At 49.8% G+C, this 12,500-nt stretch overlaps 1 protein-coding gene across 1 annotated transcript in view; it reads left to right on the top strand.

The window, feature by feature from the left end:
* Positions 1-12,500, top strand: part of syne1a (spectrin repeat containing, nuclear envelope 1a) — a 188,354-nt gene that overhangs the window by 40,356 nt on the left and 135,498 nt on the right. Inside the window, exons 21-26 of the mRNA XM_062550345.1 lie at positions 1,391-1,459; positions 1,517-1,689; positions 2,591-4,748; positions 4,992-5,329; positions 6,977-7,121; positions 8,317-8,520. Of these exons, the coding sequence (XP_062406329.1) occupies positions 1,391-1,459; positions 1,517-1,689; positions 2,591-4,748; positions 4,992-5,329; positions 6,977-7,121; positions 8,317-8,520 (3,087 nt within the window). The remainder of the gene's footprint in view (positions 1-1,390; positions 1,460-1,516; positions 1,690-2,590; positions 4,749-4,991; positions 5,330-6,976; positions 7,122-8,316; positions 8,521-12,500) is intronic.

The raw sequence follows: 12,500 nt of genomic DNA, 5'->3' as shown, positions 1-12,500 counted from the left end.
GTCACCTCCTCTGTGTCTCCTCCTCACCTCCTCTGTGTCACCTCCTCTGTGTCTCCTCCTCACCTCCTCTGTGTCACCTCCTCTGTGTCTCCTCCTCACCTCCTCTGTGTCACCTCCTCTGTGTCTCCTCCTCTGTGTCTCCTCCTCTGTGTCTCCTCCTCACCTCCTCTGTGCCTCCTCCTCTCCTCCTCTGTGTCTCCTCCTCTGTGTCACCTCCTCTGTGTCTCCTCCTCACCTCCTCTGCGTCTCCTCCTCTGTGTCTCCTCCTCTGTGTCACCTCCTCTGTGTCACCTCCTCTGTGTCTCCTCCTCTGTGTCTCCTCCTCTGTGTCTCCTCCTCTCCTCCTCTGTGTCTCCTCCTCTGTGTCTCCTCCTCTGTGTCTCCTCCTCTGTGTCTCCTCCTCTCCTCCTCTGTGTCTCCTCCTCTGTGTCACCTCCTCTGTGTCTCCTCCTCACCTCCTCTGTGTCACCTCCTCTGTGTCTCCTCCTCTGTGTCTCCTCCTCTGTGTCACCTCCTCTGTGTCTCCTCCTCACCTCCTCTGTGTCACCTCCTCCTCACCTCCTCTGTGTCACCTCCTCCTCACCTCCTCTGTGTCTCCTCCTCACCTCCTCTGTGTCACCTCCTCTGTGTCTCCTCCTCTGTGTCTCCTCCTCTGTGTCACCTCCTCTGTGTCACCTCCTCCTCACCTCCTCTGTGTCACCTCCTCCTCACCTCCTCTGTGTCACCTCCTCTCCTCCTCTGTGTCTCCTCCTCTGTGTCTCCTCCTCTGTGTCTCCTCCTCTGTGTCTCCTCCTCTGTGTGCTCCTCTGTGTCACCTCCTCTGTGTCACCTCCTCTGTGTCTCCTCCTCTGTGTCTCCTCCTCTGTGTCTCCTCCTCTCCTCCTCTGTGTCTCCTCCTCTGTGTCTCCTCCTCTGTGTCTCCTCCTCTGTGTCTCCTCCTCTCCTCCTCTGTGTCTCCTCCTCTGTGTCACCTCCTCTGTGTCTCCTCCTCACCTCCTCTGTGTCACCTCCTCTGTGTCTCCTCCTCTGTGTCTCCTCCTCTGTGTCACCTCCTCTGTGTCTCCTCCTCACCTCCTCTGTGTCACCTCCTCCTCACCTCCTCTGTGTCACCTCCTCCTCACCTCCTCTGTGTCTCCTCCTCACCTCCTCTGTGTCACCTCCTCTGTGTCTCCTCCTCTGTGTCTCCTCCTCTGTGTCACCTCCTCTGTGTCACCTCCTCCTCACCTCCTCTGTGTCACCTCCTCCTCACCTCCTCTGTGTCACCTCCTCTCCTCCTCTGTGTCTCCTCCTCTGTGTCTCCTCCTCTGTGTCTCCTCCTCTGTGTCTCCTCCTCTGTGTGCTCCTCTGTGTCACCTTCTCTGTGTCACCTCCTCTGTGTCTCCTTCTGCAGGCCTTCATCCAGGAGCTGGAGCTGCAGCAGCAGGAGCTGAGCCATCTGAGGCAGACGCTGGGCTGGCTGGTGGGGGAGCAGGAGGAGGAGGAGCAGGAGCAGGAGGAGCAGGAGGAGGAGCAGGGGGGGCTGGAGCTGGGGGGGCTGCGGAGGGCCTGGCTGGAGGTGGAGCGGCGGGCGGAGGAGGTGATGGAGCAGCGGCGGCAGGATGAGCAGCAGGCGGCCGAACACCAGCAGAGCGTCACCGCCCTGGAACAACTCTTCCAGCAGGTGTCCAGAGAATGGGACTACCTAGCCAGGTGAAGAGAACACACACACACACACACACACACACACACACACACACACACACACACACACACCTCTTCCAGCAGGTGTCCAGAGAATGGGACTACCTGGCCAGGTGAAGCACACACACACACACACACACACACACCTCTTCCAGCAAATGTGTTTACGCTTACAGAGATGTGTTGAGTCATTTGCTTACAGAGATGTGTTGCCAAGGGACATTGCCAGCGTTATAATGTGATATTGCCAGCATTGTATTATGATATTGGTAGCGTTGTAATGTGATATTGCCAGCATTGTATTATGATATTGGTAGCGTTGTAATGTGATATTGGCAGCGTTGTAATGTGATATTGGCAGCGTTGTATTGTGATATAGGTTCGTTAACAGGTGCGTTCAGGTGTGTTAACAGGTACAGGTTCGTTAACAGGTGCGTTCAGGTGTGTTAACAGGTACAGGTTCATTAACAGGTGCGTTCAGGTGTGTTAACAGGTACAGGTTCATTAACAGGTGCGTTCAGGTGTGTTAACAGGTGCAGGTTCATTAACAGGTGCGTTCAGGTGTGTTAACAGGTACAGGTTCGTTAACAGGTGCGTTCAGGTGTGTTAACAGGTGCAGGTTCGTTAACAGGTGCGTTCAGGTGTGTTAGGTTCGTTAACAGGTGCGTTCAGGTGTGTTAACAGGTACAGGTTCGTTAACAGGTGCGTTCAGGTGTGTTAGGTTCGTTAACAGGTGCGTTCAGGTGTGTTAACAGGTACAGGTTCATTAACAGGTGCGTTCAGGTGTGTTAACAGGTACAGGTTTGTTAACAGGTGCGTTCAGGTGTGTTAACAGGTACAGGTTTGTTAACAGGTGCGTTCAGGTGTGTTAACAGGTACAGGTTCATTAACAGGTGCGTTCTCTCCGCAGGGCCGACACTGAGAGCACCTCGGAGCACCTGAGTGCCCTGAAGAAGCTGTTCGCCGACCTGCAGGACCAGAAAGGCCTGCTGGAGGACCTGAGAGAGAGCAGGCATGCCATCATGCCCCGCCTCAGCCCGGAGGACCGCGACCTGGTCACGCAGCACGTGGCACACCTGGAGACCCGCTGGGCCCGGCTGGAGAACCTGATCCAGCGGAAGATCCAGAACTCCGCCGCGGTTCTGAAGGATCTCGGGCTCGTGGAGGCCCGTCTGCGGGAGGCGCGGGAGTGGGCCCAGGAGACGCAGCCGCCGTCAGTGGTCGCCCTGGGAACCAGCCCACCGCCCGACGCCGCTCAGAGCTTCCTGTTTGAGCACCTGAGTGCGTGCGCGGCGCTGGAGGCCAAGCAGCTGCTGCTGGCGCAGGCTGTAGGGGGCGCCGAGGAGCTGATGCCGCGTCTCGGCCTGAGCGAGAGGCGGAGCCTAAAGGCCCTCACGCAGCAGGCCCAGGCAGAGGTGGAGTCACTGGGCGCCGCGGTAACGCAGCGTCGGAAACATCTGACCAAAGCCTTCACGGAGCGCACGCAGTTCCTGCAGGCACTGGGCCGGACGGCTAAGTGGGTGGCGCAGCAGGAGAGCAGGGTCCTGAGGGAAGAGCACGTGGCTCTGCTGCCAGGTGACGTCTCCCGCCAGGTGGAGGCGTGCAGGGCCGTCCTGAGCAGCCTGAAGGCCCACCAGGGGGCGCTCTCCAGCCTCTGGGGGCAAGGCCGGGGCCTGGTGAGGGACAGCACAGACGAGGAGAAGACCCAGACTCTGGAGAAGCTGCAGGAGGTGCAGGCCAGCTTCGAGAGCACCCTCAGCTGCTGCACGCACAAGCTGCTGGACCTGGAGAAAGCCCTGGCAGCCAGGAAGTACTTCAAGGTGGACTTGGACAAAATGTGTGATTGGCTGAGGCTGACGGAAGCAGTTATGTACCCTCAGATGGACTGCTGTACGTGTGTTGCAGAACAACAATCACTTATTACAAAGTACCAAAACATCCTGGAGCAAGCCTCCGAGTATGAGAACCTTTTACTTATTGTCCAAAGGGCAGGGCAAGAAATACTATCCACATTAAATGAAGTTGACCACTGCTACCTCGATGAGAAACTCAACGCTCTTCCCCAGCATTACAATAGCGTCCTCGTGTCTGCTAAACAGAGACTTGAGATTGCTCAGCAGACATTGTCTGATCGGAAAGTGTTTGATTCCCTGATGGAAGTGACTAGTGAGACCGTCAGGGAACTGCAAGGACAATTTGACGCCCTGCAGAAGCACTCTGTCGGCTGCTCTGGGGATGTTGTTCCAAGCCTGCGTGGTGACTTCACAGACCTCCTGAAGCGCGTGAGCACTCAGGACAGGACGCTGACGGAGCTGAGGAGGAAGCGGGAGGAGCTGGTCAGCGCAGGCCACAGCTGCACCCCAGAGGTCCTCCATCACACGCTGAGCGTCCACTCTGGACTGCGGCTCCATCTAAAGCAGAAGCTGAAAGACCTCGACCAAGCGCTGACGCGTGCAGGAGAGCACAGCACGGTAGCGGCAGCCCTGGAGTCTGAGCTGAAGGCTGTGAAAGAGCACATGAGTGAATTAGACGCCGGCGACCAAACCTCCAACACCCTGAGTCGCCTCCATGGGCTGAACCAGTCCCTAGCGACTGCTGAAGGTCATCTGCAGAGACTGAGTGACCTTGGCCAGCCTCTAGTGGCTGCTGAAGGTCGTCTGAGTGGCCTCAGCTCAGCCAAGGACCCGCGGCAGGTATGGCAGGAGGAACTGCTTGGCCTGAAGGGAAGGGTGAGGGATCGCATCACTTCCTGTGAGTGTCTCATTAGAGATACTGGTAACTTCCACACAGAGATAGCAAACACCTCAGGGTGGTTAAAGACTCTAAGAGATGATCTCATCGGCTCTGTGAACTTTGATGAGCTGACAGTTGAGAAGGTGGACCACCAGCTGAGGATCCTGTCGCTTCAGGAAGAGGTTCAGTCCAAGGTCCAAATCATCAAAGCTTTGGCCAACAAGGAAAGACAAACACATAGCAGCACAGAACAGTCGCCTGACACCCATGAGGGCCCTCTTGGACAAGTGCTACAGCTGGAGAGAGACGTCCTGCAAGCACTCTCTACCAAACAGGTGAACAATCTCTTACCAATTTTAAATAATTTCATTTTTTAGTGCATTGTGATTTCATTTTAGTGTAGTTGTCCCCCATTGTTCATTCTACTAGAGGGGTTGCTAGGGTTGCTAGGGTTGGGGTTGCTAGGGTTGGGGTTACTAGGGTTGCTAGGGTTGGGGTTACTAGGGTTGGGGTAACTAGGGCTGTTGTGTTAGTAATCATCTCTGTTAGTAATATGTATATATCATCTCTATCTGCAGTCCGTCCTCACACAGGCTCGGCCCCTCCTCCAGCGGTGCCACTCAGGCCTGGACTCCGCCCAGCAGTGGCTGCAGGGGGCTGGACAGTTCCTGGAGCAGGCCAGGCAGGAAGTGGACCCTGAGGACCTGGAGGGCAGCCTGGGGGAGCTGGAGGAGCTGCTTGCCCAGGAGAAGGGCCTTGCCAGCGGGCGGGAGGTGCTGCAGGACCTGCCTGCCCAGCTGGAGGGGCTGGAGGGAGCCGCTCCCACACCGAACCTGACGACCAGCATACAAAGCGTGTGTCATCAGGGTTCAAAGGTCAAGGAGCAGCTGAAGAGTCATCAGGAAACACTGCAGAGGTACAGCACTCTAGATAGATAGATAGATAGATAGATACTTTATTGATCTCCTAGGGTAACCCAAGGGAAAATTCTAGTGGAGTAATAGAGTTAAACAGGCCTCTAGTGGAGCAATAAACAGGCCTCTAGTGGGGTAATAGAGTTAAACAGGCCTCTAGTGGGGTAATAGAGTTAAACAGGCCTCTAGTGGGGTAATAGAGTTAAACAGGCCTCTAGTGGGGTAAAAGAGTTAAACAGGCCTCTAGTGGAGCAATAAACAGGCCTCTAGTGGGGTAATAGAGTTAAACAGGCCTCTAGTGGGGTAATAGAGTTAAACAGGCCTCTAGTGGGGTAATAGAGTTAAACAGGCCTCTAGTGGGGACGTTGGTTTGTTTGGCTGGCGTCTTGTTCTCAGGTGTGCTGCAGTGTGCACTAATAGAGTTAAACAGGTGTGTTGTTCTCAAGTGTGTTAAACAGGTGTGTTGTTCTCAAGTGTGTTAAACAGGTGTGTTGTTTTCAGGTGTGTTAAACAGGTGTGTGGCGCTAATAGAGTTAAACAGGTGTGTTGTTCTCAAGTGTGTTAAACAGGTGTGTTGTTCTCAAGTGAATTAAACAGGTGTGTTGTTCTCAAGTGTGTTAAACAGGTGTGTTGTTTTCAGGTGTGTTAAACAGGTGTGTTGTTCTCAGTTGTGCAGGTGTGTGGCTCTAATAGAGTTAAACAGGTGTGTTGTTCTCAAGTGTGTTAAACAGGTGTGTTGTTCTCAAGTGTGTTAAACAGGTGTGTTGTTCTCAAGTGTGTTAAACAGGTGTGTTGTTCTCAGGTGTGTTAAACAGGTGTGTTGTTCTCAAGTGTGCTGCAGTGTGCGCTAATAGAGTTAAACAGGTGTGTTGTTCTCAAGTGTGCAGGTGTGTGTGCTCTAATAGAGTTAAACAGGTGTGTTGTTCTCAAGTGTGCAGGTGTGTGGCGCTAATAGAGTTAAACAGGTGTGTTGTTCTCAAGTGTGTTAAACAGGTGTGTTGTTCTCAAGTGTGTTAAACAGGTGTGTTGTTCTCAGGTGTGCAGGTGTGTTGTTCTCAAGTGTGTTAAACAGGTGTGTTGTTCTCAAGTGTGTTAAACAGGTGTGTTGTTCTCAGGTGTGCAGGTGTGTGGCGCTAATAGAGTTAAACAGGTGTGTTGTTCTCAGGTGTGCAGGTGTGTGGCTCTAATAGAGTTAAACAGGTGTGTGGCGCTAATAGAGTTAAACAGGTGTGTTGTTCTTAGGTGTGCAGGTGTGTGGCTCTAATAGAGTTAAACAGGTGTGTTGTTCTCAAGTGTGTTAAACAGGTGTGTTGTTCTCAAGTGTGTTAAACAGGTGTGTTGTTCTCAAGTGTGTTAAACAGGTGTGTTGTTCTCAAGTGTGTTAAACAGGTGTGTTGTTCTCAAGTGTGTTAAACAGGTGTGTTGTTCTCAAGTGTGTTAAACAGGTGTGTTGTTCTCAGGTGTGTTAAACAGGTGTGTTGTTCTCAAGTGTGTTAAACAGGTGTGTTGTTCTCAAGTGTGCAGGTGTGTGCTCTAATAGAGTTAAACAGGTGTGTTGTTCTCAAGTGTGTTAAACAGGTGTGTTGTTCTCAAGTGTGTTAAACAGGTGTGTTGTTCTCAAGTGTGTTAAACAGGTGTGTTGTTGTCAGGTGTGCAGGTGTGTGGCGCCGCTACGAGGCACTGAGAGGAGAGATCATCAGCAGGATGGAGGAGGCAGAGAGGGGCGTGGCCAACATCACCACCATCTCTGCCACAAGCCTGCAGGAGGCGCACAGCAAACTGGAGAAGCACAAGGTAGCGTAAACAACACAACAACAACAACACAACAACAACAACAACACACTAGAGAAGCACAAGGTAGAGTCAACATCACAACAACACAACAACAACACACTAGAGAAGCACAAGGTAGAGTCAACATCACAACAACACAACAACAACAACAACACACTAGAGAAGCACAAGGTAGCGTCAACATCACAACAACAACAGCAACACACTAGAGAAGCACAAGGTAGAGTCAACAACACAACAACAACACAGCAACAACAACAACACTAAAGAAGCACAAGGTAGAGTCAACGACACAACAACACCCTAGAGAAGCACAAGGTAGAGTCAACAACACAACAATAACAACAACAACAACAACAACACAACAACACACAACACACCACAGCAACACAGCAGATAAGCTCAAGGTAGAGTCAACAACACAACACAACAACACACAACACACATCACACTAACACAACACACTGCAGAAGCACAAACACACAACACAGCACACAACAACACACAACACACAACAACACTAAACAACACACAACAACACTATACAACACACAACAACACTACACAACACAACACACAACAACACAACAACAACAGCACTACACAACACACAACACAGCAGATAAGCTCAAGGTAGAGTCAACAACACACATCCCAGACTCACCAACAGTAGAAACACATTGCCTCTGCAACACACAACACAACACAACACCGCACCACACCACAGCACAGCACAGCACAGCACAGCACAGCACAGCACAGCACAGCACAACACAACACAACACAACACAACACAACACAGCACAGCACAGCACAGCACCACAGCACAGCACAGCACAGCACATTGCCTCTGCAACACACAGCACAGCACAGCACAGCACAGCACAACATTGCCCCTGCAGCTTCTGTAATCACAAGATGGCCTGACTTACTCCACCACTGAGTATGTCCTGCCATCACACTCCATCAACGTGTAGTCTGTCGCTTGGTTTATCCTCCGGACACACACACACACACACACACTTGGTCCTGTCTGTGTGTATTTTGTCTAGTTTATGTTATTAAATGTAAATGTACAGTATGTGTAAGCCACTGTAAGATGGTGAATCGCTGTGTACTATAGTCGTCAGTAATAAATCTCTCTCTCTCCCCCTCTATCTCTCTTTCTGTCTCTCTCTCTCTCCTCCTGGGCCAGTGTGTGGTGGGCGCTGTGGGCAGCTGTGAGGGCAGCCTGGTGGCGCTGCGAGAGCAGGCAGGTGAGCTGGCGCAGATGGGCATGGGTGTGTCCCGCCTGACGGACTGCATGTGGCAGCGCTGGACTCGGCTAAGCAGTTCTGTGAGATCCCAGGAGAGGGCGCTAGAGAGCACTGCCCGGGACTGGAGCAGCTTTGAGGAAAAGGTAGGACACTACAGTAGGTCGGACACTAGGTAGGACACTATGTTAGGACACTACAGTAGGTCTGACACTAGGTAGGACACTATGTTAGGACACTACAGTAGGTCTGACACTAGGTAGGACACTAGATTAGGAGACTATGTTAGGACACTACAGTAGGTAAGACACTAGGTAGGACACTAGGTTAGGACACTAGGTAGGACACTTCTATCACAAGAGGAATGTAAGGGGTAGGAGTAGGGGTAGGTTAGGACACTACACTAGGTAGGACACTTCTATCACAAGAGGAATTTAATGGGTAGGAGTAGGGGTAGGTTAGGACACTACACTAGGTAGGACACTAGGTTAGGATACAAGAGGAATGTAAGGGGTAGGAGTAGGGGTAAGTTAGGACACTACACTAGGTAGGACACTTCTATCACAAGAGGAATTTAAGGGGTAGGAGTAGGGGTAGGTTAGGACACTACACTAGGTAGGACACTAGGTTAGGATACAAGAGGAATGTAAGGGGTAGGAGTAGGGGTAAGTTAGGACACTACACTAGGTAGGACACTTCTATCACAAGAGGAATTTAAGGGGTAGGAGTAGGGGTAGGTTAGGACACTACACTAGGTAGGACACTAGGTTAGGATACAAGAGGAATTTAAGGGGTAGGAGTAGGGGTAGGTTAGGACACTACACTAGGTAGGACACTAGGTTAGGATACAAGAGGAATGTGAGGGGTAGGAGTAGGGGTAGGTTAGGACAATACAAGTTCACTGTCACACTTTCTCTTTGTTTCTCTATCTGACCATTGACTGGGGTCCTCTCAGGGAAAACTGGACTGTTGCCACTGAGTTGGGCATACACACACTGTGTGGGTCGTAAATAGAACAAGCTCAGTCAAAGAAGTGTGTGTGTGTGTGTGTGTGTGTGTGTGTGTGTGTGTGTGTGTGTGTGTGTGTGTGTGTGTGAATGTGTGTGTGTGTGTGTGTGTGTGTGTGTGTGTGTGTGTGGTGAGGTCACTCCTGGAGTGACCACACTGACTGGGATGATGGAATGCTGGGCTCACTGCGGGTGTGTGTGTGTGTGGGAAGATGGAATGCTGGGGTCACAGCTGGCAGGGTATTTCAGGAAGAGGAAATGAGGTCATAGTTCAGGAAGAGGATGGACAACTCACCACTCCTCCCATGAGGCTTTGCTTCAGAGGAAATTAGGTCATCTGGCAGGAAGTCACTATACAATGGTTGGGTTTCACTCAAAATAAACTAGCTTGTGGTCTCTTAGGCTGCGTTTACACCAGCAGGCCTTGATGCACAGTTCCAATTCTCCGCTTATATCTATTCGGCCTATATCTATATCTATATCTATTCCTCTCATATCTACAGTGCCCTCCATAAGTAGTGGAACACACGCTAACGTTGACTACAAAGAAGGAATATAAAATATTTTTTTGGAAATTGATCATTAAGGCGAGACACGGCTGGTGAAAACATTGTTTTTCCATGCATCGGCCAATTTTGAGATTTTGTGCTAGTTTGCTACCTTAGCATGTATTCTTTCACCCTACTACAACAACAAAGGCCGATTTGCTCATTTAGGTGTTTATTTTGTGACATTCTGTCTACTCGCGCCATATATTTCTCCTAATTTCACAAAAAGTTCCCATTCTTAAGTGTCATGTCCTACCGCGACCGTGATCCGAAGCATATCGTGTGTGACACCGTTGGAAAGCCCTGTTCCTCGTGCATGACGCTATGTATCCAAATATGGGCATTTCCTTTGTATTAGCAACCAATCGCGAAAGTTCAAAGGCGAGTGTAGGCTTTAGAACGGTGTTTCTATGGTTTCAAGGCTATTTTCTCGAAACGAGTTTCCTCTCCCACTCTAAGCTCAAAAACTCCACTTCTGCATCACCTAGATACACCAAACTTTCCAGTTTTATTCCTGAGTATATTGTGAAGACTTCTCCAGAGGGGTTTGTTGATTTATCATTCTAAGCCTGATTTATATGACATTTTATTCTTAAAAATGAGGCAAAAATCAAGTTTTTATGGGTATTGGCAGTATTTTCAGGTTTACTGGAAGAAAAAATGAAATATCCATAAACCCCTCTGGACATGTCTTTGGATTTACTATATATACAACATGAAAAAAGAATTTTGGACCTGGCTTTGTCTAATGTTGAGTTTTTGAGGTTTGAAATATATGCAAATTAGCACATCATTAATGAGATAACGCCTAATTAGCATATTCAAACATTGAATTACAGAAAACTTGCAATACATTTTTTCCACACATGTATGTGAGTAATCAGCTGGTGAAGTTTCATGATGATATCTGTTAGGTAATTTTTTTACCCTATTCACCTGTAGTGTCTCGCCGTAAATGAAAAAAATAGGAAATATCCAACCTTTAAGATCATCAGCTATTTTGGTGAATGTGTAATGTATATTAAATGAATAAATGTTTTCAGGCCATAGTACAGGGACCATAGTATAGGAACCCCTATATTAACCCTATGTGTTAAAATTCCCAAAGAAGCAAGTCACCTATCCGAGTCACCTTAACTGTGTTTACATGGTTCATTTTAAACAAAATCCACATGTGCACCAGAAGAATTTTAGTCACAGAAATTCAAGCAGAAAAATAAGCATCTGCATTAGCATCTGCATTAGAGTATTTCAGTGGTTAGCTGTTTACTATCGTTTCCAAAGAGAAGTCTGCAAAAAAGGCTGCCTTGCTAAAGGAAGAGGAAAAGGTTACAGGTGCTAAAGAAAGAGGAAAAGGTTACAGGCGCTAAAGGAAGAGGAAAAGGTTACAGGCGCTAAAAAAAGAGGAAAAGGTTACAGGTGCTAAAGAAATAAAGGCGCTAAAGAAAGAGGAAAAGGCTACAGGTGCTAAAGAAAGAGGAAAAGGCTACAGGCGCTAAAGAAAGAGGCGAGGCTACAGGCGCTAAAGACTATAGGCGCTAAAGGCTATAGGCGCTAAAGAAAGAGGAAAAGGCTACAGGCGCTAAAGAAAGAGGAAAAGGCTACAGGCGCTAAAGATAGAGGCGAGGCTATAGGCGCTAAAGGCTACAGGCGCTAAAGAAAGAGGAAAAGGCTATAGGCGCTAAAGGCTACAGGCGCTAAAGAAAGAGGAAAAGGCTATAGGCGCTAAAGGCTACAGGCGCTAAAGAAAGAGGAAAAGGCTACAGGCGCTAAAGGCTACAGGCGCTAAAGATAGAGGCGAGGCTACAGGCGCTAAAGGCTACAGGCGCTAAAGATAGAGGCGAGGCTATAGGCGCTCAAGGCTATAGGCGCTAAAGGCTACAGGCGCTAAAGAAAGAGGAAAAGGCTATAGGCGCTAAAGGCTACAGGCGCTAAAGATAGAGGCGAGGCTACAGGCGCTAAAGGCTACAGGCGCTAAAGATAGAGGCGAGGCTATAGGCGCTCAAGGCTATAGGCGCTAAAGGCTACAGGCGCTAAAGAAAGAGGAAAAGGCTACAGGCGCTAAAGGCTATAGGCGCTAAAGATAGAGGCGCTAAAGATAGAGGAAAAGGCTACAGACGCTAAAGGAAGAGGCGAGACTATAGGCGCTAAAGGCTACAGGCGCTAAAGGCTACAGGCACTAAAGATAGAGGCGAGGCTATAGGCACTAAAGGCTACAGGCGCTAAAGATAGAGGCGAGGCTATAGGCGCTAAAGGCTACAGGCGCTAAAGATAGAGGCGCTAAAGATAGAGGAAAAGGCTACAGACGCTAAAGGAAGAGGCGAGACTATAGGCGCTAAAGGCTACAGGCGCTAAAGGCTACAGGCACTAAAGATAGAGGCGAGGCTATAGGCACTAAAGGCTACAGGCGCTAAAGATAGAGGCGCTAAAGATAGAGGAAAAGGCTACAGACGCTAAAGGAAGAGGCGAGACTATAGGCACTAAAGGCTACAGGCGCTAAAGAAAGAGGCGAGGCTATAGGCGCTAAAGGCTACAGGCGCTAAAGAAAGAGGCGAGGCTACAGGCGCTAAA

The sequence above is a fragment of the Sardina pilchardus genome, chromosome 12 (assembly GCF_963854185.1).
Source record: "Sardina pilchardus chromosome 12, fSarPil1.1, whole genome shotgun sequence".
Taxonomy (NCBI): Eukaryota; Metazoa; Chordata; class Actinopteri; order Clupeiformes; family Clupeidae; genus Sardina; species Sardina pilchardus.
Note: the sequence above shows the minus strand (reverse complement) of the source record. Positions and strands in the feature narration are given on the sequence as shown.